Source organism: Hippocampus bargibanti, linkage group LG08 (assembly GCF_051943395.1).
Source record: "Hippocampus bargibanti isolate YZ-2025 linkage group LG08, ASM5194339v1, whole genome shotgun sequence".
Classification (NCBI taxonomy): Eukaryota; Metazoa; Chordata; class Actinopteri; order Syngnathiformes; family Syngnathidae; genus Hippocampus; species Hippocampus bargibanti.
The window spans coordinates 8,632,857-8,657,370 of NC_142741.1; the positions used below are offsets into that span (position 1 = coordinate 8,632,857).

Genomic DNA, 24,514 nt, shown 5'->3' on the forward strand with positions numbered 1-24,514 from the left:
GCTTTGATTCAGAACATACCCTTTAACCCCCTCTAGCAGACTTATTTTTCAATTATAACCAAAACAATATTTTTTTTCTAGATTCTAAGGTATTTTCAAAAACACAAGTATAGGAGCTGTATCAACCATGTTGTTTTAAAATTTATTTTCGAGGTTGACAATGTGAAAGGCATGAACCCCCCCCCTCAAAAAACAAAAGATAAACATTCGTATAAACATGAAACTTTTTGGGGGGGCTTTGAATGTGTTAGTAAATTATATTTGAGAGATAAAATTCAGTTACGCAATATCCGATAAAATGGTGAGATCAAATTCAGTTGCGCAATATTCAATAAGATGAATACTGTTTTGAGCAATTTTTCACCATTAAATTAAAAAGTGAATTTTTGCCGATTCAGAACATGCCCTTTTACACCCTCATGCAGTTTTTTCTAATTATAACCACAATAATAATTCAAATTAAAGGATAAAATACATCATTATTTTTTTGGTAGATTCGAAGTTATTTTCAAAAACATAAGTTGGAGCAAAAGTCATCAACCATGTTTATTTATTTTCCAAGTTGACAATGTGAAAGGCATATGACCCCCCCAAAAAAATTAGAATTCCCTCATCTGAATCACAACAGAAACTTATTTGGACCTATCTATTATCATAGTCGCTTTTTAAAAACAAATAAAAGAAAAAATAAAACAACAGTAGCCATGAATATAAAGTGTTGCCTGTGTAAATTATAGCCTATACATAAACGTACGTAAACAAAACCAACAAAATGGACGACACGACCGGTAACGCAACGGAGTGGAAGAATACACAACAGTACAAAGAAATACTGTCCTGCCAAAAATACTGGAACTCAAAAGGCCCAATAGCGTTGAAGTACTAAAAACTGGCCTGAAACCCAAGAGACGCCCGCCCACCATTGCTGATAACAGGAAGTTGATGTTAATTTTGACGTGGTGGCGGACAAAAAAAATAAAAATAAAAAAACTATCCTGGAGTTGAGCTCCTATTGGTCAGTCATCGCTGTCCTCCTTGTGTATGCCTCCCAGCCCGACTTCCTGTAAGCCTCAGCAGCGACCAGCCGATCAGAGGCCTCCAGGATCCCGCGTCCAACGATGATGACATCAGAGCCCTTGTTGTAGATGACCTTTTGTGGGGTGGTGTACTGTTGGCCTAGAACATCTCCTGGAAGGGGGAAAAGATAAGCAAACAGGCACCTGGATGACTCATCCAAAAGCGCCACCTTTTGTCTAAATACAATTATTACCCTACCAACCCTTCACCCACCTCAAGGCAAGTCTCATGTTTCACGTCGCAATGTAAAAGAGTGAGTGTACAAGCTATAAATAATCATCCAAATTTGCTATCCCATCAACATAACTCAAACACACACATTTATATTCAACCCGATGGCAACCCAATCGAGTATACACGTCAAGTGAAATAGTCGAAAAGGATCCACACCTAAAAAGGAATAACGTAAATAGATTCAGCCTTTTCCGTTCCGACCAAACGATCGTAAATCAAAATGGCTATAAGTCAAAATCCATTCAAAATGTTAAATAGACACTTGGAGGCTGGCTCAATGACTCGCAAACTCCCCCCCTGTGGTGCCATCACATGGTCGATTGCTGTGTGAGAGAGATGCTAGCTGGCTGACCAAAATTGGCATGCACGTTGCCGGCCTGCTAGTGTGTTGCAGTGCCAGGCTTAGAATAAAAAAAAATCAAAATAGAGTCTGGAGGTTGTGGTCATAAGTACGGGTGGTCGTAAGTCGAGCTGGCCATAAGTCGGATGTTATCTGTACGTAAATATATCAATCAATAAATACATAATACATAAATAAACAAAATTGGAGTCCACCCATAAGTGAAAACACACCCCCAGCCTGCATTTGCACCCCGGGGGTCATGTGGATGAACTCGGGCTTGTTTGTGATCTTGGAGCCGCAGATGAAGCCGAAAACAAAGTCGGAATGCTCGGCGGCCATTTTGACCTGTGGAGACACAAGAATGCGTTTTCAATGACTTCCTGAGTATTGTTGGCGCTGAGCATCATTTGCTAGCATGAAGCTAAAGTGACTTTTCAAGGGGTTTGGTGATATCTGGGGGCACCACACTACATGAAGGGAGGTGGATAAACATTAACAGTTTATTTTAATTGGAGATGGCTTGAAGTGTCCTTAAACATACAAAAGAAATAATTACAAAATTATAATAAATAAATACATAAATATAAATGAATAAATAATAGTCTTTTTTTCCCCTTATCTCGTTTTGGAAAAAAAAAATACAGTGGGATGTAATTTATAATTGTGACGTTTCACACAAAAAAATATAATAACTAATAATTTTGCTTAACAAAACGTATATAGAGTTAAATTTATATAGAATTATCATGATTACATTATTAAAATTTGATTTGCTGGAAAAAAAAAAAACATTTTGAAAAGCTGAAGAAACCACAAAAACTGTCAATATCAATTTATATATACAGGTAACATCCAATTTACGACCGTCTCAACATACGATCACCCGTACTTACGACCACGACCTCCAGACCCACCAGAGGGGGGAGTTTGCGAGTAATTTAGCCTTTGAGTCTGTATTCAACATTTTGAATGGATTTCAACTTGCGACCATTTTGACTTACGAACGTTTGGTCGGAACGGAACTCGGTCGTAAGTTACCTGCATATACACACACACAGTGTGTGATATATATATATATATATATATATATATATATATATATATATATATATATATATATATATATATATATATATATATATATACAGTAAAGTCTCGTTATATCGATATTCAAGGGAGTCCGAAAAAATATCGATATAACCGGGACTATCGATATATCCGACCCTGTTTGCATGTAATTTTCTCCGTGCGTGCATAGAAATAGTATCGATATAACCGGGACTATCGATATATCCGATATCGATATAACGAGACTTTACTGTATATACACACACACACAGTGAGACCTCAATTTACGAACGCCTTATAATACGAACTTTTCATCATACGAACGTCAAATTTATGAAAATTAAGCCTTATAATACGTACTATTTTCATAATACACACCCACCACGGCCGGTCCATTAAGCACACGACCTTCGGATCTGGCGAAAGTGATCTTCGGCAGAAGCACGACCGAACAGCGCGGCGCTACTTTCCATACGCCTTCTCATTGAATGCACATGTTGATCGCCTACTTGGAGCTTTTTGCTGATAATTTTACTATTATGGGACCGGAAAATAAACACCACAGGCTCGTGTTCAGCCTCAGTTCAAATGTGGTGCGTCACTATGAATAAATTGAAGAAACTACAAGCCGTACACGTCTACTCTGCTCTGTTTATTTGTCATCCAAGACTTGGGGTGCCTTCAGGTTCGAGAATAGCGCTCGACTTCTTAAGACTCTAGGCTGTTTGGAAAGCATTGTCTAACTGACTGAGCGGTGACAAACACTTCCGAACGTTTTTGTGTTGCTACACTTGAACGCACCCCTCTGTCAAGTTGCGATAGAAGTGATTGTGATTGGCTAAACGGTAGAGTCATGTTTCATGGTAAGCCAATCAGAGCTAGTGTTTTCATACACACCGGAACAGCGTGTCAATAGTCGCGCTAAATTGTCACGTGCGAGTTGACAGCTCGGGCGTGGCCTACGTTCACGACACTTCATTTCATTGTCGTTCTGCAATTTCATTTCATTTCAACGAGTCATTGTCACCTCACCGAATGTGCATCGCTACGTCTTGTGCTCCAAATGTTTGCTTGTGCTTCAAGTGTTTGCTTTGCACGAGGTGATTGTTAGACGCGAGTGTGCCATTTTATTCGCCCCGCCCGCCTTCTTTTGTCGCGTTTTATTCCGTGTCCGTGGAATCATCGGACTCGAGCCTTTTATTGTCATAAAATCTCTGCCAGCACCTACGGGACTCGAAGTGAATGCAGATGACATCGAGGAGCTTGTTGCTGACCATAATGGGGTCATCAACACAGAGAATTTGATTTGCCTTCAAGAGGACAAGCAGGAGCAGGCCATTCAACAGTTGACGTGCAGGCTTTTATTGAACAGTTCGATTCAGAAAAGGCTATAAGAATCATCAACATGATGAATGATAATGTGATGCCTCAGTTTCATACGACCTTACAAGTCTGAAAGCAACAGCTGTCAATTAAGAGCCATGAATGACCATCACAAATGCAAATACAGTGACTTTATTATACAGTGCAGTGTATTTCTTTCATTACAATACAATAGCACGTTTATTATACATAGGATAAGGTAGGTTGTGTGTAGTTTTAAGGCTTATTTAGTTGAAAAGTATATTTTATGGAAAACCGGGAACGGATTATTCCCATTTTAATGGTTTCCTATGGGAATTTTTTGGGGAAATACACATTTTTCGCCTTACACACTCTGTCTGGGAACCAATTAACTTCGTAAGTTGAGGTCTCACTGTGTGTATATATATATATATATATACACACACACACACACACACACACACACACACACACACACACACACACATATATATATATATATATATATACATATATATATACACACACACATATACGATATATATATATATATACATATATATATATATATATATATATATATATATATATATATATATATATACATACACACACACACACACGTCTATATATACACACACACATATATATATATATATACACACATATATATATATATATATATATATATATATACACACACACACACGTATATATGTATGTATATATACATATATATGCGTATATATACGTGTGTGTATATATACGCATATATATATATATATATATATATATATATATATATATATATATATATATACACACACACGTGTACACGTACAACGGAGCCTCATCAAAAATGAGCGAACACTCAACATCAGCATCCACAATGCTAAGGTAAAGGAGAACCGGGAGATTTTAAAAGATCTCATCAATGCCACCTGCTTCCTTGTCAAACAACAGCTGGCATTTCGTGGAAATGATGAAAGTAAGGGCTCTGCTCATCGTGGCAACTATGTTGAACTATTACATGCTTTAGCTCAGAAAGATGACAGGCTAGCGAGTCATTGTGGGACATCCACTATATTTTCTAGCCTGTGAAACAGAATACAGAACTATTTAATTGAAGCAGTTGGTGATGTCATTAGAAATGACATTAAAAAGGAGATCGGTGCAGCCCCATTTGTTGCTGGAGAAGTAGACGAGATTGTCATTCTCAGCACTGAAAACATAAAGTCGGAACAGGACTGATCAAGGACGACTTTCTTCACTGGCAGTGATCTCCGTTGAGACAGAGAGACTTTTAAAACTGAAGAAAGATAAGGAAGGCTTCTACAAAGAAGTTATCGATGCCTTTCTTCAGAAGGAGCGGCACATGGACTAAAGGTAACACGATAAAAACATTTTTTTTTTTCTATGCTACAGTTTGTATCTATAAAAAATGCTGACATGAAATTTTAAACAAAATGCGTTAACTGTTGCCAATCAAATGGTAAATAAACTACTCTGTAGAGTTCATATGTTTGTAAATCTGACTATGATGACGTCAGTGCCTCACCAGCCATGAACCTCACCGCACGTCACTGATATTATATATATATATATATATATATATATATATATATATATATATATATATATATATATACACAGTAAAGTCTCGTTATATCGATAGTACCGCTTATTACGATATTATTTTCGTTTCCCTTGCACATTTCTAGTCTTTTTATGTATAATTAGTACCGTTTAGTACGATACCCGGTTGTTACGATAATCCAGTTATTACGGTGCTCCTTTTCATCCCCCGCCGGCCATTTTTGTTGTTTACATCGATATATCCGTCGCGCCATTGGTCAACTTGGTCACGTGAGCCGCCATCGGTCGCGCTATTGGTCGACTTGGCCGTGTGACTTTGTCACGTGACACGCCATCGGTCGCGCCATTGGTCAACTTGGTCAGGTGTCTTGGTTACGTGTCACGCCATCAGTCGCGCCATTGGTCGACTTGGTCAGGTGACTTGGTTACGTGCCCAGCACTCGTGTAGCAGAGCCATTTTCATTTTCAGACGCTAGCTCGTGTGTAGCAGACGAGATTGAAGTGTTTGTGTTAAAAGGTAAAAATGGGAAGCAGAAGAAGATTGATGACTTTTTTAAATTGTATACATAATACAGTAAGATGTAAGCGTTGCAGTTTCCCTGTTGTGTTATGTACATGCCCACTGTACTGTATATGAATGCAATCGTTTTTTGCAACAATGTTTCTTGTTTTGTCTGCTGAAGCGCGATGATTTTGAAAATTATTAACATTCCATACTGTGTATTAAAGGACAGCCGATGTCACTTTTTATTCAAATGCAAATAAAAATGACTTCACGCCAAGACGTCTTGCATTGCTTGTGAATCCAAACAATGGCTTCAGATTCGGATAATATGCTTTCTTGTTACACATCCAGTTATGAATATGTTTCAAATACACTGTAGTTCTGAAGATTAAAGCATACATGTTTACAATCATTAAAGAATTATATGTGCCATTTTGAGGCAACATTGGGGGAACAAAAAAGCGAGCTAATGGCCAGCTCCGTTTCTTATATGGCGCTTGGCTGCCCTCTTTTGGCGGCTTTTGTTTAATGCAGTTCGGCGCAGGATCGGATATATCGATAGTCCCGGTTATATCAATATTTTTTCGGACTCCCTTGAGTATCGATATAACGAGACTTTACTGTACATATATACATACACATATATATATATATATATATATATATATATATATATATATATATATATATATATATATATATATATATATATATATATATATAGTGAGACCTCAACTTACAAACACCTTATCTTACAAACTTTTCGTCAAATTTATGAAAATTAAACCTTATAATAAGCACTATTTTCATAATACACACCCACCACGGCTGGCGGAGTGTTCTTCGGCGGAAGCACATGACCGAACATCACTCCAGCCTGCGCTACTTTCCACACCCCCTCTCATTGAATGCACACGTCGATCGCCTAGTTGGAGCTTTTTGCTGATAATTTTGATGGGACCGAAAAAAAAAACACCACCACAGGCTCGTGTTCAGCTTAAGAAGACACAAAATAAAATCACTGTCGCTGAGAAGGAGATAATGAAAAACACGAACGTGGTGTGCGTTTTAGTGGCCGAGCACGGCTATGCTAAGTCAACCATTGCTCCCATTCTCCGGAACAGAGAAGCCATCAAAGGTGCGTCTGTTGAAAAAGGTGTTTCCGTCCTCTCAAAGCGACAGTCTCGGGCAATCGAAGAAGTTGAAAAACTTCTGTTAATTTGGATTCACGAAAAGCAGCTATCCGGCGACAGCGTGAGTAAAGCTATTTTATGCTAGAAAGAACGGCTAATTCACGCCGATATCGCCATGCGCCAACCTGGAAGTTTGGCGCTTATTGAGGATTTTAAAGCCAGTAACGGGTGGTTCGAGAACATCTGAGGGCGAGGAGGAGAAGGCAATGTTGGCAAAGTGGAATGATGTGCAGGCTTTTACCGAACAGTTCCATCCAGAAAAGATTGGCTATGACAATCATCAACATGATGAACGATAATGTGATGCCTCAGCTTCGTAAGACCTTACAAGTCAGAAAGCAACAGGTGTCAATTAAGAGGTTTTTAATCAGCAAAAATGAGGAGTCTCCAAAGAAAAAAGAAGAGAAGCCACACCAGAGGTTAAGTTACCAACAGTCCTTATGTAAGGTAAGTATCCTTCCATATTCCATCAACGACCATCAAAAAGGTAAATAAAACTTTATTTTACAGCACAGTTTATAAAGTCCTCATGTAATGTGCCTCTCTTTGTGACTTTATGATACAATGCAGTGTGTTTCTTTCCCCAATAGCACATTTATTATACATAGAATAAGGTATGTTGTGTGTAGTTTTAAGGCTTATTTAGTTAAAAACTATATTTTATGGAAACTCGGGAACGGATTATTCCCATTTTAATGGTTTCCTATGGGAATTATTTTTTTGAGATACACACTTTTCGCCTTACACACTCTGTCTGGGAACCAATTAAGTTCGTAAGTTGAGGTCTCACTGTATATATAATATTTTTTATTTGTATTTTTTAATCAGTGGCAGTTTGGCGAGCCAGGGTTGCTTACCGTCGCTTGAGTGTACTCGTCGGTCGCCAGCGAGCCTTGCGAGCTCATCTGCGCAATGAGCAGACACCCTCGGCCCAGAGGCCGTCCTACAGACGCCAAACCCTTGACAACGCCGGATCCCGGCACGGCGTGAGCGTTCACCATGTGGGACCATGACGAGATTTGATACACACCACCTGCGGAACACAAAATAATTCCGATTTTTACGATTAAAAAAATAAATAAATAATAATTTGCAGCTGTCACCTTCATATTGATGCTTGACGGTATTCCCAATGTCGGCGAATTTGCGATCTTCGAAGATGAGGAAGTTGTGCTTGTCAGCGACGTCCTGCAGCTTCTGGCCAAAAGCCTCTGTGTATTCCTACCGCATCGCCACAGACACAGCTGATTACCTTCAGAATTTTAAAATGGTTCCAAATTCTCCGCTCAACATCGGCGACGACCTTCAAGATGTCGACGTGTGTCTTCAACACGCAAATCTTGGGACCCAGAAGGTCTGCCAGCTGCAGAAGGTCTTCGCCGCTTGTCACGTCCGCAGAGACGCAAAGGTTGGTCTGCTTCTCCGCCATGATGGTCAGGAGCTTCGACGCTAAAGGGTGAACATCTGTGGACGTGATCAAAATAATTTTGTGAAATGTCTTTTTTTTTGGGGGGGGGAGTTAGCATCGTACTGTGCGCAACCTACTTGGCAGTTTGGCTCTGGATTCATAGCTCAGATCCAAGCGTTGCTTCTTCGACGCCGGGTTATCGTCTCCATTTTCCTCCTTGGCGCTGAAGCATGCGGTCACATAAAATGGCTCCCATTCGCCGACGGATGGTAAAAAGGTGTACCTGAAGGTATTGTTGTCAAGGATGAAGTTGCGAACGCTTTGGGCGGTGCTGGCGTCGATGCGTTCGGCGGCTTTGAGCACATCCAGCAGCTTGAACATGGAGATGATGGGATGGAGGCGGATCCCCTTGGAAGCCAGCATCTCCACCGCGCCTTGTTCGCGGTCCATCAACACGATGGCATCCGTCACCTTTCGAACACAAGCGTTGCACAAGTCAGTTAGCGCTTTGGAATTTGGATGTCAACTAGAAGACGTAAAAAAAAATAATCATATTTGACAGGTTTTTAACTCATTCACTGTCAGACGATGTGAAAAAATGTGTCCACTTCAGTGCCAGGGTTTTTGTCATTGTCACTTGAATTCCAGGACCCACAGAATATTGAGTTTTAGGACAACATAAACATTCAATGCGGCGTAAGAAACCTTAGACTCTCTTCTTTCATCTGAAAAAAAGAGTTAATTCCTAAATTATATGGGTCTGGAGTTATCTGAGCTTGAAGTGGGGGCATCTATACAAAAACGTAAGAAAAACCAAAACCCGAACAAATTCAGGAATGGCGCCTCTACATCATGCTTTTCAATTTCAAATAAATTCGGGTAATGGTAGTGAATAAGTTAATCAACTAACCAAGTTAAGTTAATTTCTTAATTATATGGGTCTGGCATTATATAAGCTTGAAATGGGGGCAGCTGTTCAAAATACATTTTTTTCACATTATTTGTTTTTCTTCTACTTCAAAATGGTGCCGCGAGAGTGGCTGCCTTTACAGCAGGTCCTGTATTTTGTTTTTCTACTTCTTCCTTTCTTCACTTTGCTGCTGTGAAATCTAAGAAACATAAGACTAATAAAGGCAAGACTAATAAAGCTAATCCAATACAATCTAATCAATTAAAAAAAACAGACACTGAAGAATGGAATGGGAAATGTTTTGGCTTTCGAACAAATCGATTTCTGGAATGGATTATGGTCAAAAATTGAGGTTTAACTGTATATATATATATACACTTTACTATATTACAGATTACCTCACAAACAGGCCACAGTACGTGAGGGTAAAGAACTGTGAGTCGGGCAGGCTTCTCTGCAGCACCGGAGCGCCGCAGGGAACAGTCCTGGCTCCATTCCTCTTCACCCTCTACACCTCGGACTTCAACTACAACACCCCAACCTGCCACCTTCAGAAGTTCTCTGACGACTCAGCTATTGTCGGCCTCATTACAGAGGGAGACGATCGGGAGTACAGGGGACTGACAAAGGACTTTGTGGACTGGTGCCAGCAGAATCACCTCCAGATAACCACGGGGAAAACCAACGAGCTGGTGGTGGACTTCTGCAGGAAACAATCCTCACCTGCACCATTGAACATCCAGGGTTCGGACATTGAGAGGGTGACCTCCTACAAGTAGCTGGGTGTTACTCTCAACAATAAACTGGACTGGTCAACAAACACGGATGCCCTAATCAAAAAGGGACAGAGTCGCCTCTTCCTACTCAGGAAACTGAGGTCTTTTGGAGTTCAGGGGTCACTCCTAAAGACTTTCTATGACTCTGTGGTGGCATCAGCCATCCACTATGGCACTGTCTGCTGGTCAGGCAGCATCACCACCCGGGACAGAAAAAGACTGGAGCGCCTTGTCAAGAGGGCCAGTTCTGTCGTGGGCTGCTCGCTGGACTCTCTAGAGGAGGTGGGCAACAGACGGACGCTAGCTAAACTAAAAGCTATGATGGACAGCCCCTCCCACCCCCTCCTGCCCACCCTGACAGCACTGGGTAGTTCCTTTAGCCAAAGACTATTACACCCGCGCTGCAAGAAGGAGAGGTACCGCCGCTCGTTCCTACCGACTGCTGTCAGGCTTCACAATTCTCAATGATCACATGTGAAAAAAGAAAAAAAAACTGGACACTGTAAATATGGGTTGTTGCAAATGCATTTCTTGATTCTGCACTATGTACAGTTTTTCTTATGGAACGGTTTTGCACATTTACATCTGCACAGTATACGGTTGACACTTTATTTTGTTATGTTTAGAATATCTTGTTTTCTATCCTTTTACCCCCACCCCATCCCTTTTCAATAGCTGCTGTGGACTGCAAATTTCCCCATTGTGGGACGAATAAAGGTATTCTGATTCTGATATATATGTCTGTGATGCCCAACAAGAATGCCTTTTTAGAGGTATTTCAGTCCAATTATCGCACCTTGAGTCCCTCTTTGTACAGCACTTCGGCAGTTTCAAAGATGCTACTGCCGCTGGTCACCGTGTCTTCAATGATGAGGCATGTATCCCCCACTTTGAATGAGCCCTCCACAAGACGCTTGGTTCCTTCAGACAGACACAACACGTGGACTTTATTATGATTACTTTTTTGAAGATCGTGCATCCTTACCATAATCCTTGGCTTCCTTGCGCCTGATGAGCATGGGCAGTTCATGTGTGGAGCAGATAATGGTGGCCATGGGCAAGGCGGTGTACGGGACACCGCAGACGGAGTCAAACTGGAGCTTCTCATCTTGAGATCTTTGGTACATGAGCTTCGACACCTGGAAATGTCAACAGATGAAAGAAGATATTATTGCTGCTTTCCAATAACACCGAAAGTGTCACCAGAGAATGTATTATGTATCACTGAGCATGTCCACTAGCAGCGTCCGAGACGCTATTAATGCTCAGAAACATTGTTTATCTTTTTTTTCCGGACATTTTCACATAAAATCGTTGCATTTTTGGGTCGCACCATCAGACAACAAAAAATGTTAATTGTGAATTTACTTTTCGCAGAGAATGGGTAATCCATTCTGACACTAATACGACTGTATCGATAACGACATTTCACAGCAGCAAAGTTATGGAATGAAGAGGAAAGTTAAGGAAGAAGGCGCTTATAAATACAATGTATTAACCAAGTTAAATTAATTCCTAAATTATATGGGCCTGGCATTATAGATTATAGATTATAGAAATGGGGGCAGCTGTTCAAAATACAATTTTTTTCACATTGTTTGTTTTTCTTCTACTTCAAGATGTTTATTATTATTTTATTTATTATTATCATAAGTAGAAAAACAAAATACAGTGGCTGCTGCAAATGCAGCCACTCTCGCGGCGCCATCTTGAAGTCAAAAGAACAAAAACAAAACAAAAAACACATAGATGCAATATCCCAATTTTTAAAATAAATACATAAATAAATGAACTGCACATCTGTCTCAAAAACATGACTTTTTAGCCGCTTGAACAAGCCTATTTATTAGTGGTTGCTGGTACAAAAAATATATATGCATGTTATTTTTTTAATATATTTTTTTCACATTTTTATACAATTTAGGTTCAGTGTTGCGATATTTTATTGATCTCACAAACTTCCCCATACAATGTCGTGATCATTATCATAACATATGTGGAAATATTGTTGTGAACGACAAAATGTAATATGAATATAGCTTGTTTGAACTGGAGGAAAATGGGGGGAAATTCAATGGCTGCACAACTTCAGAAATGATCGATTTATTTATTGATCCGCGCGGTATCATGAGTGGGGAAAAACGTCACGTGACCAAAGATGAGAAGGTTTCTTCAAACCTTGAAGAAAACTTTTCATCGATGGACCACTCCTGTACGACTGAGATGTTACACAGACGTCACGTGACCAAAGTAAAGAAGGACATAATCGATTAATGTGGAAAGAAGAAGTGTAACTAGGTTATAATATTTAGAATACATGTTTCAGAATATCCGGGGGAAAACATTATGACATCTGCGTTTAATCAAGAACCCAACTCGATGGACATGTGGACACCGCACACGTGTTTACCTGATTCAAGAGAACCGGATGGGACACGAGCACCCTCAGGTCGATGTAAATGGGGGTCATCAAGCCGCTCTTGAGTTTATATTCGCCAAATTTGACCGCGTTCACATCTTGCAGCTTCAGAATAAACGCGTCCACGGAATCCTTTGCCATGTTGGTCAAACCGGTGGAGTGGAAGTGCTCGTGGAGCGAACGAGAGACGTCGACACGACTTCCACCAAGCTAGCGGAGGGGAGACTACCTACTTCCGCTTCTACTCCCGACAATTCGCGTGAGTTTTAACTAATTTTTAAATGTGGAACAGGGGCGGGGGGCGGTTATGTATTTTGTTTTTACTGCTCAGCCAATTTGTGGTTCTACTGCTCAAAGTCAGAGTTCACCGATACAAATCACAACACACGTCACAAAGTTAGCCGTAGTACCAAAACCTACCAATAGGGGTTAGTACTCTACCACGGCACATTGATGCAGCAGGAAATGAATAAATTAATCAATAAACCAGGGGTCCCCAAACTTTTTCCTGTGAGGGCCACATAACTTTTCCCTTCTGTGATGGGGGCCGGTGTCAGTTTGTAACAGAAAAAGTGTGACGATCGTAGGTGAGCTAAGCAATTGTTTTCCAGAAAGCCACACATAACCAGATAAGCCTTTCCAGGTTCTTTCCAGAAAAAAAGTCAGGAAACAAATAACACTTGAAATAAATAATCACGAAATAACCCTCTCTGAGTTCTTCACAGGAAACAAATAACACTATTTATGAAATAAATAACTAAATTACTCTCTCTGGGTTCTTTATTGAGAAAAAAACAGGAAATAAATGACACTATTTATGAAATAAATAATACCTAAATAACGCTAACAGATAAAAGTTCAGCTCAGTTGTCAGAGCAGAATATCTGACATATATGAGCAGTCTCTTAAAGTTCTTGTGTTCCTTCCTTATAATCCTTTTGTAGGTTCCAGTAGGCTTGTAGACACCGCTGTTTGCAGCTCTCTCTCATCCACTTCCCTGTGAAAACCACAAAGGAAGCAGGTTGAGAAAGTTACCTAAGTGATACAGCACCTACACAGCACAATACATTTCACTACCAGTATGGCCGTAAAGATGGATTTTATCCCAGTAGATTTTATTGTGATTATATTTGTTTATGCTCAGAATGACTCATTCAAATCAGAAAAGTGAGTTTACCTATATGTATGTTCATCAGTGTGAACTGTGGGTCTGCATCTGGCTGGTGAGAAGTTGAGTTGCGCTAGTCATTCTGGCAGCAGTCCTAGCGTTTTAACACTAACCAAAATGGTACCTTTTCGTAGCGATTGCAAATACTCACGAGAGAATAATGATGCATAGCTGTGTCAATCATTGGTCTGGGAACTCGACAAAGATTTTATTCTGCGTATGCTCTTAAAAAGGCTTTATAAGCTCGTTTCGCAGGTGACATCAATCAGTGAAATTTTCCCAATCATGTCTTTGCCTCACACACACATTTGGACACTCAACAAGTTGAATATCAGGTTCCATTCTAGTTGCATCCAGTCTCAAGCACTGATACAAATGTTCATCTGTCAATCTTGTTCTCATCAGAGATTTCAGCAGTTTTATGTGAGAAAAGGTTTTCTCGCAGATATACGTGCTGCCAAAAACTGTGGATATTTTGCATTGCGTGTTTTTCGATGTTTGGATATGTGTCGTTTGGGAGGGCGGCATAGAAGTCTATGAGACTGTTGGGCTTGAATGCGTCTTTCAGAACATCACAGTTCTGTAACTGAGGTCCAACTTCTCCAAGGTTTGGTACACTTGGTCAAAAATATCCTCTCCCGTTGTAGTCCTTTTGAGACTTTGGAGGGCTGCCATCTCCTCGCATATCTCAAAGTTTGCGCTAACTCGAATAAAAATGAGCAGTTGCGCTGTGTCTTGCACGTCCGTGCTCTCATCCAGTGCTAATAAAAAAAGCCACATGCTTTCGTCTTCTGCTGCAGCTGGGCATATACATTACTCCCGATTTCTCTGGTGATTGTATTCGCCGACAGACTTATGGCATTCAATGCAGATTTTCTTCTCGGGACACAACTCCTCCGCGACAGCATCCAGACATTTCTTAACAACCTCTCCGTCCATGAAAGGCTTTCCGTTGCTTACAATCAGTTTACTAACCCGAAAGCTGGCCCGAACAGATGCCTTCTTCAGCTGAGCTTGGCGTACAAATGTATTATGCTGAGATAGTAGTCCACTTTTTCGCTTTGAGAGTTTGTCTGCTCTTATTTGGCCTTGCATGCTATCGTACTTGTCTTTGTGACGGGATTCATAGTGTCGGCAAAGATTGTATTCTTTGAATACTGCCACCACCTCTTGACAGATGAGAAAAAAGCCTTTTTTGCATTGAACAAAAAACTAATCGTTTGTGCACTGCAGGTTAAATACCCTGCATTCTGAATACATTTTTGTCTGACCTAACCTTTTTGCCATTATTCCGTTCTCTATTTAACAGGAAGTCTTACAAGAGAAAGCGGGTCTGGGACCAAATAGAGCGCCAAACTGAGTGCTCCTGAATGTACCACCGGACTCCCCTCCACTTCCTCATCCGTCACTTTCTTGTGTCGCGTCGCATTGTGACCGACTCCTATAGCGTTCTACTGTGAGCAGGCGTGTTTGTATTGTTCAATCACGATTATAAACAACATACATTGATTACATTGGTTAAAATAGGAACAGATAATGATCGAAAACCGACCTTTGAATGGTGTTGTTCAGGGGGCCGGGCCCAGTGGTGGGCCGTCAGAGCCAGCAAGGCCTTCTCTGCTGGCCTAACATAATCAGACATCATTATCATAATTATAATAAAAGTCAATTTCATAAAAAAAGTATTTTTTCTAAATATATATATAATTATTCTACATACTGTTTTCTTGATGTTATATTATATCCATTTGGTAATGCTCCTTTCAGTGTTGTAGTTTTAGGTCAGAGTTTTTAATGCAATCAGAATTCAGCGAGCTTGTGTCGCCAGGCTGTATGAAATCTGACCGACGCCTTCAGAATCAACAGTGAGGGCGTCTGTGCGCTGTACATGAACGGGTACATGTAGTTGATATATAGTTGCGATAGATCAGATCACGAGTTGGCACAGTAAGGCCAGCTAGAGGGCCTCGCGTTGAACATGACATGTACGCGTCCTATGATTGGATACTCACTTTACCTCAGCCCTCAGCGGAGGCAGCGCTATACAAATCAACCAAGCTACAACAGATCAGACCCGGAAACTTTATCAGAAAAACCAAGTATATCTACTCGCTTTTTTAACCCACAATGGCTGAAGGAGAGGACAACTCGCTGTCGCATGTACGCCTATTCTCAAGAACAAATGAAAAAGATTTGTTTACTTTTATTTTCAACAAATAGTTCGTTTTGTGAACGTCTTGTCATTTTTTTATATTAAACTGACATTTTGTAATTTAGCGTAAAATCTTGTTAAAGATTGCATATTCTTGGTGGACTTAATAAAACTTTGTGGACAAATGATTTTAAATTTCCTTTTATTTTTAAGTGTTTGCAGTATCACGTATAGTGACAAGTTCTAATTGCTGATGCAGATTTATTGATGTGTAATTGCTCCGGAAAATAGCCTGTGTTGTAGACGATTAAGGTGATGCCACGCCCAGTACTGCGTGCGTGTGCTTTTGTAAATGATATCTCCAGCCGTTGTGTCATAAATTATGGTATTACGAGGGATATTTGTTCAAGTCGGACTAAGCAGGACTTCACTGAAGGCCTAGGTGTGAAATGCACGGACCGCCACTGGCCGGGCCAAATGTACACGTACACGGCCCGTGGGCCGTAGTTTGGTGACCACTGCAATAAATAAATAAATAACTAAATAAATAAACAAATAAATAAATAAATATTGTATTTGTTCGTGAATGAAAACCAAAGAGAGAAAGAGCGGCAACATACTGGTGCAGCGTGTTCTACCGGAAACAAATTCCTTGTGTGTTCTACATACTTGGCAATAAAGATTATTCTGATAAAAAAATAAAAATAAAGTACTGTAGTGGTATTAACAGTGGCACTAGTACCAGAAGTAGTTCCCACTTTTAGCTTTATCGCTTTTCATTAGTAATAGTTTCAAGTAATTGTTGTATCATGAGTTTGTATTAGTTGTTATTATTCATTGGGTCATATTTTCCGACGCATTCCAACGCGGGACCATTTTGAGAAGCACACCTTCCTCTCATCGCTCAAAGAAGACGTTTTCTATCACCTCATGAGCGCCTTTAGAGTAGAGTAGAAGACATGACTGTTGTGGACCAAGACGTAGCAAGCATTAGCAAGGATGAAGTGAGGAGGGCGCTGAAGAGGATGAAGGGGGTAAAGGCACTCGGGCCTGATGATTTACTAATCGAGGTATGGAAGTGTCTTGGAGAGGTGGCGGTGGTGTTCCTGACTGGGTTATTCAACAAGATCTTAGATGGTGAACAGATGCCTGAAGGATGGAGACAAAGTGTACTTGTGCCCATTTTTAAGAACAAAGGAGATGTGCAGAGTTGTACCAATTACAGAGGAATAAAGTTGATGAGCCATACAATGAAACTCTGGGAAAGAGTAGTTGAAGCTAGACTAAGAGCAGAAGTGAACATTTGTGAGCAGCAGTATGGCTTCATGCCAAAAAAGTGTACGACAGATGCAGTGTTTGCTTTAAGAATGCTGATAGAGAAGTACAGAGAAGGTCAGAAGGAATTGAATTGTGTCTTTGTAGATCTGGAGAAAGCGTATGACAGGGTGCCCAGAGAAGAGGTGTGGCATTGCATGAGGAAGTCTGGAGTGACGGAAAAGTATGTCAGAGCGGTACAAGACATGTATCATGATTGTAAGACAGTTGTGAGGTGTGCTGTCGGTATGACTGAGGAATTCAAGGTGGAGGTGGGACTCCACCAGGGGTCAGCTCTGAGCGGAGCGGCTGGAGAAAAATGTCAGGTGTGATGTGTGATAGAAGGGTTTCAGCTAGGATGAAAGGAAAAGTGTATAAAACTGTGGTCAGATCAGCCATGATGTTTGGACTGGAGACGGTGCCACTGAAGAAAAGACAGGAAGCAGAGCTGGAGGTAGCAGAGCTGAAGATGTTGAGGTTTTCTTTGGGAGTGACCAGGTTGGATAGGATCAGCAATGAGTACATTATAGGCACAACTCATATTAGAGGCTTTGGAGAGAAAGTCAGAGGCCAGACTGAGATTGTTTGGACATGTCCAGAGGAGAGAGAGTGACTATATCGGGAGAAGGATGCTGAGCCTTGAACTGCCAGGCAGGAGACCGAGAGGAAGACCGAAGAGGAGGTTTATGGATGTGGTCAAAGAGGACATGAAGGTAGCTGGTGTGAGAGAAGAGGATGCACAAAACTGGGATAGATGGAGGACATTTATTCGCTGTGGCGACCCCTGAGGGGAAAAGCCGAAAGGAAAAGAAGAGGAGATGTTTGTCTCACTTGTGTAAATGTTCGTCTCCGTCTACCTCACTCCAACCGCGGCGTACGTACTCCCGTGAGGTTCTGCTCGACATCGGCAATTCATTTTTAAAACCAAAACCAGCTGAAAGAGAAGTGCTACGCAAGTATGGATTGCTCAGGGCGCTGGCTCGTCCATTGACCCCCACTCCTGCACTGACCCCCACTCCTGCACCCAACCCAGAGTGGAGGCGCCACAAGCGCTGTATGAGGAAACAGAAGAGGGGGAAGCGTGGAGGTATCCGCACAAGGCTCGCGGCTAGCCCCCACCGGCCGACCATTCCTACCATTACGCTGGCCAATGTACGCTCGCTGGACAATAAAATGGACTACATCAGACTTCTCCTCTCAACTTCCAGTCAAGAAGCAGATAAGGGTGTGGCCTGATGGGTCGTCAGAGGCACTCAAAGACTGCTTCTCCAACACTGACTGGAACATGTTCAGAGAAGCGGCCACCTACAACAACACCACCGACCTCCAAGAGTACACAGACTCTGTTACCTCCTACATGAGGAAGTGCATGGATGAAGTGACTGTCACCAGATCTGTCACCATCCGGGCCAACCAGAAACCATGGCTGACAGGTGAAGTCCACAGGCTCCTTAGGGCTAGGAAGGCTGCCTACAAAGCTGGCGATGAGCTGGGCCTGAGGACAGCCAGGGCCAACCTGTCACGTGGCATCAGGATGGCCAAGAGACAGCACTCCAGGAGGATCACCAACCACTTCACAGACAGCAGAGACACCAGAAACCTGTGGCATGGGATACAGACCATCACAGACTACAAGCCCTCTCCACAGATCTGAAAGAACTTCACCACTCTGCTGAACCAACTGAATGACTTCTTCGCCCGCTTCGAGGCAGACAACAGCACTCCAGCACAGAAGACCCCACCACCTCCCAGCGACCAGGTGCTGACACTGTCCCAGGACAGCGTGAGGCGATTCCTCAGAGGGACCAACACACGCAAAGCCCCCGGTCCCAATGGCATTCCTCGCCGTGTACTGAGAGACTGCGCGGATGAGCTCACAGATGTCTTCACAGACATCTTCAACACCTCTCTGAGCCAGGCTGTTATGCCCACGTGCTTCAAAGCCACCACCATCATCCCAGTACCAAAGAAGTCGTCCCCCACCTGCCACGACAACCGCCCAGTCGCACTCACTCCCATCCTCATGAAGTGCTTCGAGCGGCTAATTATGAACCACATCAAGGCTGCCCTCCCCCCTAACCGGCCCAACCGCTCGACCGATGATGCCATCTCCACTGCTCTCCACACAGCGCTCACCCACCTGGAGACCAGAGACTCTTACGTCAGAGACAGTTGAGATGATCGTGGACTTCAGGAAACATCCATCACCACAGCTACCCCTCACACTATCCAACTGCCTGGTGTCAACCGTTGAGACCTTCAAGTTCCTGGGAATCACAGTCTCCCAGGACATGAAGTGGGAGGTCAACACCAACTCTATCCTGAAAAAGGCCCAACAGAGAATGTACTTCCTGAGGCTGCTAAAGAAGCATGGTCTGCCACAGGAGATGCTGCAACATTTCTACACGGCTGTCATCGAATCCATCCTGTGTTCTTCCATCACCGTTTGGTTCGGGGCCGCCACAAAAATGGACAAAATCCGACTTCAACGGACAGTTAGGACGGCGGTAAAAATCATTGGCACCGCCCTACCCACTCTCGAGGACTTGCACACTGCAAGAATCCAAACTAGGGCGCGGAAAATCCTACTGGACCCTCCGCACCCTGCCCACCACCTTTTCCAGCTACTCCCCTCAGGCAGGCGCTACCGATCCATGCGCACCAAATCCAGCAGACATTTAAACAGCTTCTTCCCCCAAGCCATTAACTCTTTGAACTCTTTCAACAGTAGCCAAAATGGAACTGTATAGTGCCACTTAGCAGTTTTTTTTTGTTTTTTTTGACAACGATACTAGTGCAGCGTGTTCTACCGGAAACAAATTCCTTGTGTGTTCTACATACTTGGCAATAAAGATGATTCTGATTCTGATTCTGATTCTGAGAATGCTGTTCATCGACTTCAGCTCAGCATTCAATACCATCATCCCCCAACAGCTCACCGACAAACTGAGCAAACTGGGCATCAGCACCTCCCTGTGCAACTGGCTATTGGACTTCCTGACGGGGAGACCACAGGCAGTCAGAGTTGGAAACAACACCTCCAGCACCATCACGCTGAACACAGGGGCCCCCAGGGGTGTGTGCTGAGCCCCCTCCTCTTCACTCTGCTCACACATGACTGTTCACCATCATCACCCAGCTCCACCCTCTTCATAAAGTTTGCGCATGACACAACTGTGGTGGGCCTCATCAACAATGATGAGGAGACAGCCTACAGGGACGAGGTCAGCCGCCTTGCCACGTGGTGCAAGGACAACAATCTCCGTCTGAATGTGGAGAAGACGAAGGAGATTGTTGTGGATTTTAGGAGAGTGCGCCCCCAGCATGCTCCACTAACCATTGACGGTGCTGCAGTGGAGAGAGTGAGCAGCACCAAGTTCCTGGGAGTGCACATATCCGAAGACCTGTCCTGGAGCTACAACACGTCATCACTGGCCAAGAAATCCCACCAGCGCCTGTACTTCCTCCGCAAACTAAAAAGAGTTGGAGCCCCGACCCCCATCACGACGACCTCCTTCTATCGCGGTACCATCGAGAGCATCCTGACCAGCTGTATCACTGTGTGGTACGGCGCCTGCACCGTGTCCTGCCGTAAGACTCTGCAGCGCATCGTGAGGACAGCTGAGAAGATCATCGGTGTCTCTCTCCGCCACCTTCAGGACATTTACAACACCCGCCTCACCAGCAGAGCCAGCAGGATCGCTGGCGATCCCACCCACCCCTCCCACAGCCTCTTCAGCCTGCTGCCATCGGGTAGGAGACAGCGGAGTCTCCGAGCCAAGACCAGCAGGTTCAAAGACAGTTTCTGCCACCAGGCAGTCTGGAGACTCAACTCCCTCCCAGCCCTGCCCAGCCTGCCCCTTCCCACTGCCACACTCACCGAACTCTGAGGACATGCTACACACTGTAGTATCATCCTGAACTCTATTTTTTGTTCTTTCTCATTTTTTTCTGAAAGACCTCACTTCAACCCCTTCAACCCTTTCTTCTTGTTTGTTTTTGCATTATTACATTACGTCACTTTATATATGTCACTTCCTCACTTTACATACGTCACTACCTCACTTTACATACATCACTACCTCACTTTACATACGACACTACCTCACTTTACATTCAGAAATTACATGTATAGTCTTGTCAATTGTATGTCTTTTTTAGCCATGTTAGCCAACTATTAGTGCCTTGCATGCTGGGTCAGAGAGGACATTAATTTCATCTGTGCTGTATGTCATGCATATTAGCATATTTGACAATAAAGCCGACTTTGACTTTGACTTTGACGTTGCTATCACAACCGTTCCTTTAAAGAGTTTGTTGGTTCTCTTTATTTGTAAGTAGGTTCGTTGTCAGATCTCCCAGGCACGTGACGCGCAGAGCTTGATCGTGGCGTGGAGTCGAGCAAGTCGCTTTGAGTCTGTGAGTCCGTGTCGGCCATGAAGCGTCTTCCCGAAGTCCGATGGTGGACATAAGCGATGTCCGACGATGTCCGATCGTGGACATATACGATGTCCGATCGTGGACATAAGCGATGTCCGACGATGTGTGATCGTGGACATATACGATGCAGCTAGTTGCAGAGTCGCCAGGCGAATTGGACGATGTTGGCCATCAGGGTGCGGCAGGTTTCACGGTGGGGTCGGGGCGCCCACGGGTGGTGGCGGCCCATCGGGAGCTCGGCTCGAGGGGTCTTGCTGTGAAGATGCCGGGTTCACGGGCGGCTGGGAAATCTGGTTCTTTCCATTTGGAGAGTTGATTGGGCTGATGAGGAGGGAAAAAAATGCTCCTGGCTGGCTCGCCAATAAAGAGTTTGTTGGTTCTCTTTATTTGTAAGTAGGTTCGTTGTCAGATCTCCCAGGCAGGTGACGCGCAGAGCTTGATCGTGGCGTGTAGTCGACCAAGTCGCTTTGAGTCTGTGAGTCCGAGATGAGTCTGAGATGATTCTGCCCCGTGGTTCGCCCAATCTCTCTGTCCCGCGACAGCTCCTTTTATACAATTTTCAAGCGTGTGCTATGTGTCAGGGTGAGACGCACATCAAGGAGATCAAGGAATTGAAAGACATGAAAGGGTTGAAAGGCGCACTTCAAAATCATACACCCGTGTGACGCCACACCTTCACCACATTAGCGCCTTCAGACGATTTCCAGCAAACCTTGGTGCCCATTTTATTTTTAGTATTTTTCTCTAAAAAGATCCAGTTGACTTTTTTCATCCTGGTTCTTCAGTCACAGAAGACATTTTTTATTGCATTGGAATCCTTTTTGACACACAATTATACAAACGTAGATATTTTTTTTTCATTGAAAGATGACAGTATTATTGCATCATCTTTTTCTCCTATATTTGTATCCATAGCTTCACGTCACCAAAACGTTCCGTTGAGTCCCAAAGGCGCAGCGTTTAGCTTGTCTCCATTTGTGTTTTCCACAACTCTCTGTTAACTTTGTAAAGAAGGAGATAGGAATGTCTAATTTTCCTCCAAAGCCGAGTTAAAACATAAAGGTGACTAACCAAAAAGGAAAAGGTTTCTTCAGCCGTCATCTGTACAAAAGTGAAGGTTTCGGACGTTTCGCCTCCTATCCAAGAGGCTTCGTCAGCGAACTAAAGTCTGACTGGTCGTATCGGCCCCATTTATATATCCCTAATGTCCAGACATGGTGGCGCCGGACATAGCTATGATAGGTCCCTACTCTCAGGTCCTACTTATTTCAAACCGATAAACACGTTAAGGCAAAAATTAGTGCATCCAAAAGATAGGCTACCAAATGAAAAACAAAGTAATGTAGTTTATTCCATACATTGTAAGAATGAAAATTGTAAAGAGCAGTACATTGGGGAGACTCAACAAATTCTCAAAAAAAAAGACTTTATCAACATCGCAGGGATAATACTAGTGGGCCTCAATCGGCAGTACATTTGCACCTAAAAGCTAGCAACCACTCATTTGACGACAATGAGGTTAAAATCTTAGCAGCGAAAGAACATAGATGGTTTGAAAGGGGGGTAAAAGAAGCGATTCTTATAAAACAACAAAATCCTTCATTCAACCGGTCTGGTGGGGTGAGGTTCAATTTGGATCGTTCATCCAATAGCCTGCTTAGGCAAAACAGGTTAGGCAACTTTCGCAATGCTGATGAGGTGATACCGGGGGGAGTGGGGGTAATAGGCCAGTCGTTAGTCAGGAATGTAGGAACAATCAGTGGGGCCACAGGGAGGGGTCCCCTGCCCCCCCAACCTGAGAGTAGGGATCTATCATAGCTATGTCCGGCGCCACCATGTCTGGACATTAGGGATATATAAATGGGGCCGATACGACCAGTCAGACTTTAGTTCGCTGACGAAGCCTCTTGGATAGGAGGTGAAACGTCCGAAACCTTCACTTTTGTACAGATGACGGCTGAAGAAACCTTCTCATCGATGGACCACTCCTGTACGACTGAGAGCTTACACAGACAAAAAGGAAAAGGTTACATTTTTTTGTTTGACAATGTCACCATTGTTTTGAGCTGAAATGTATGTTCATTTCTCAATTGTTTGCTGGTATTCCGTGCTATGATCCCAACTGGGGATGAGTTCCATGCAGCAATCCGTTTCTCTGTGTTCCTCCACAGAGGACAACAATGGCGCTTGTCTCCCCCGGCCACCCTACTCAGAGGCTCCCTGGCCTTAAAAGCCTTGCGTCGGCAAACAAAGATGTTAGAATTGGTTATATACACATGCTAAAAACATCCTATGTTATTTCATTTCTACTCATACTTATGAATTAGTAAGTCCATATATGTATGTAGTTTAGTTTTCTGTATATGTGAATGAGTATACATGTACTCAGCTTGTACTTAGTATAGAAATCTAGCTATCAAGTTTCAGTCTAATAATAAACATTCATGATTGTATCTAGCAGATGATAGGTCTTTTCCAAAGTGACATCACTCCTATTGTTTATAAATGTTTGAGACGCACGCTTGAGCGCGCTCTTGCCTCTCTGTCCCTTGGCCTAGCTTCTCCCC

The 24,514-nt window shown here is 42.7% G+C and overlaps 1 protein-coding gene across 3 annotated transcripts; it reads right to left on the reverse strand.

The window, feature by feature from the left end:
• Nucleotides 1-533: 533 nt before the first annotated feature.
• Nucleotides 534-13,258, reverse strand: umps (uridine monophosphate synthetase). Of its 3 annotated transcripts, XM_089003079.1 has the most exons (10): nucleotides 12,865-13,253; nucleotides 11,440-11,593; nucleotides 11,251-11,375; nucleotides 9,052-9,239; nucleotides 8,906-8,991; nucleotides 8,664-8,824; nucleotides 8,464-8,581; nucleotides 8,218-8,393; nucleotides 1,885-1,999; nucleotides 534-1,188 (listed from the first exon to the last, which is right to left on the reverse strand). In XM_089003079.1, exons 1-10 carry the CDS (start codon nucleotides 13,012-13,014, stop codon nucleotides 1,010-1,012), a joined length of 1,452 nt encoding a protein of 483 aa, XP_088859205.1. In that variant the 5' UTR covers nucleotides 13,015-13,253; the 3' UTR covers nucleotides 534-1,009. The 3 variants fall into 3 exon arrangements, with proteins under 3 accessions (XP_088859205.1, XP_088859204.1, XP_088859206.1); XM_089003078.1 differs by having other exon boundaries at nucleotides 8,906-9,239; nucleotides 12,865-13,257; XM_089003080.1 differs by lacking the exon at nucleotides 1,885-1,999 and having other exon boundaries at nucleotides 1,042-1,188; nucleotides 12,865-13,258.
• Nucleotides 13,259-24,514: the final 11,256 nt, after the last annotated feature.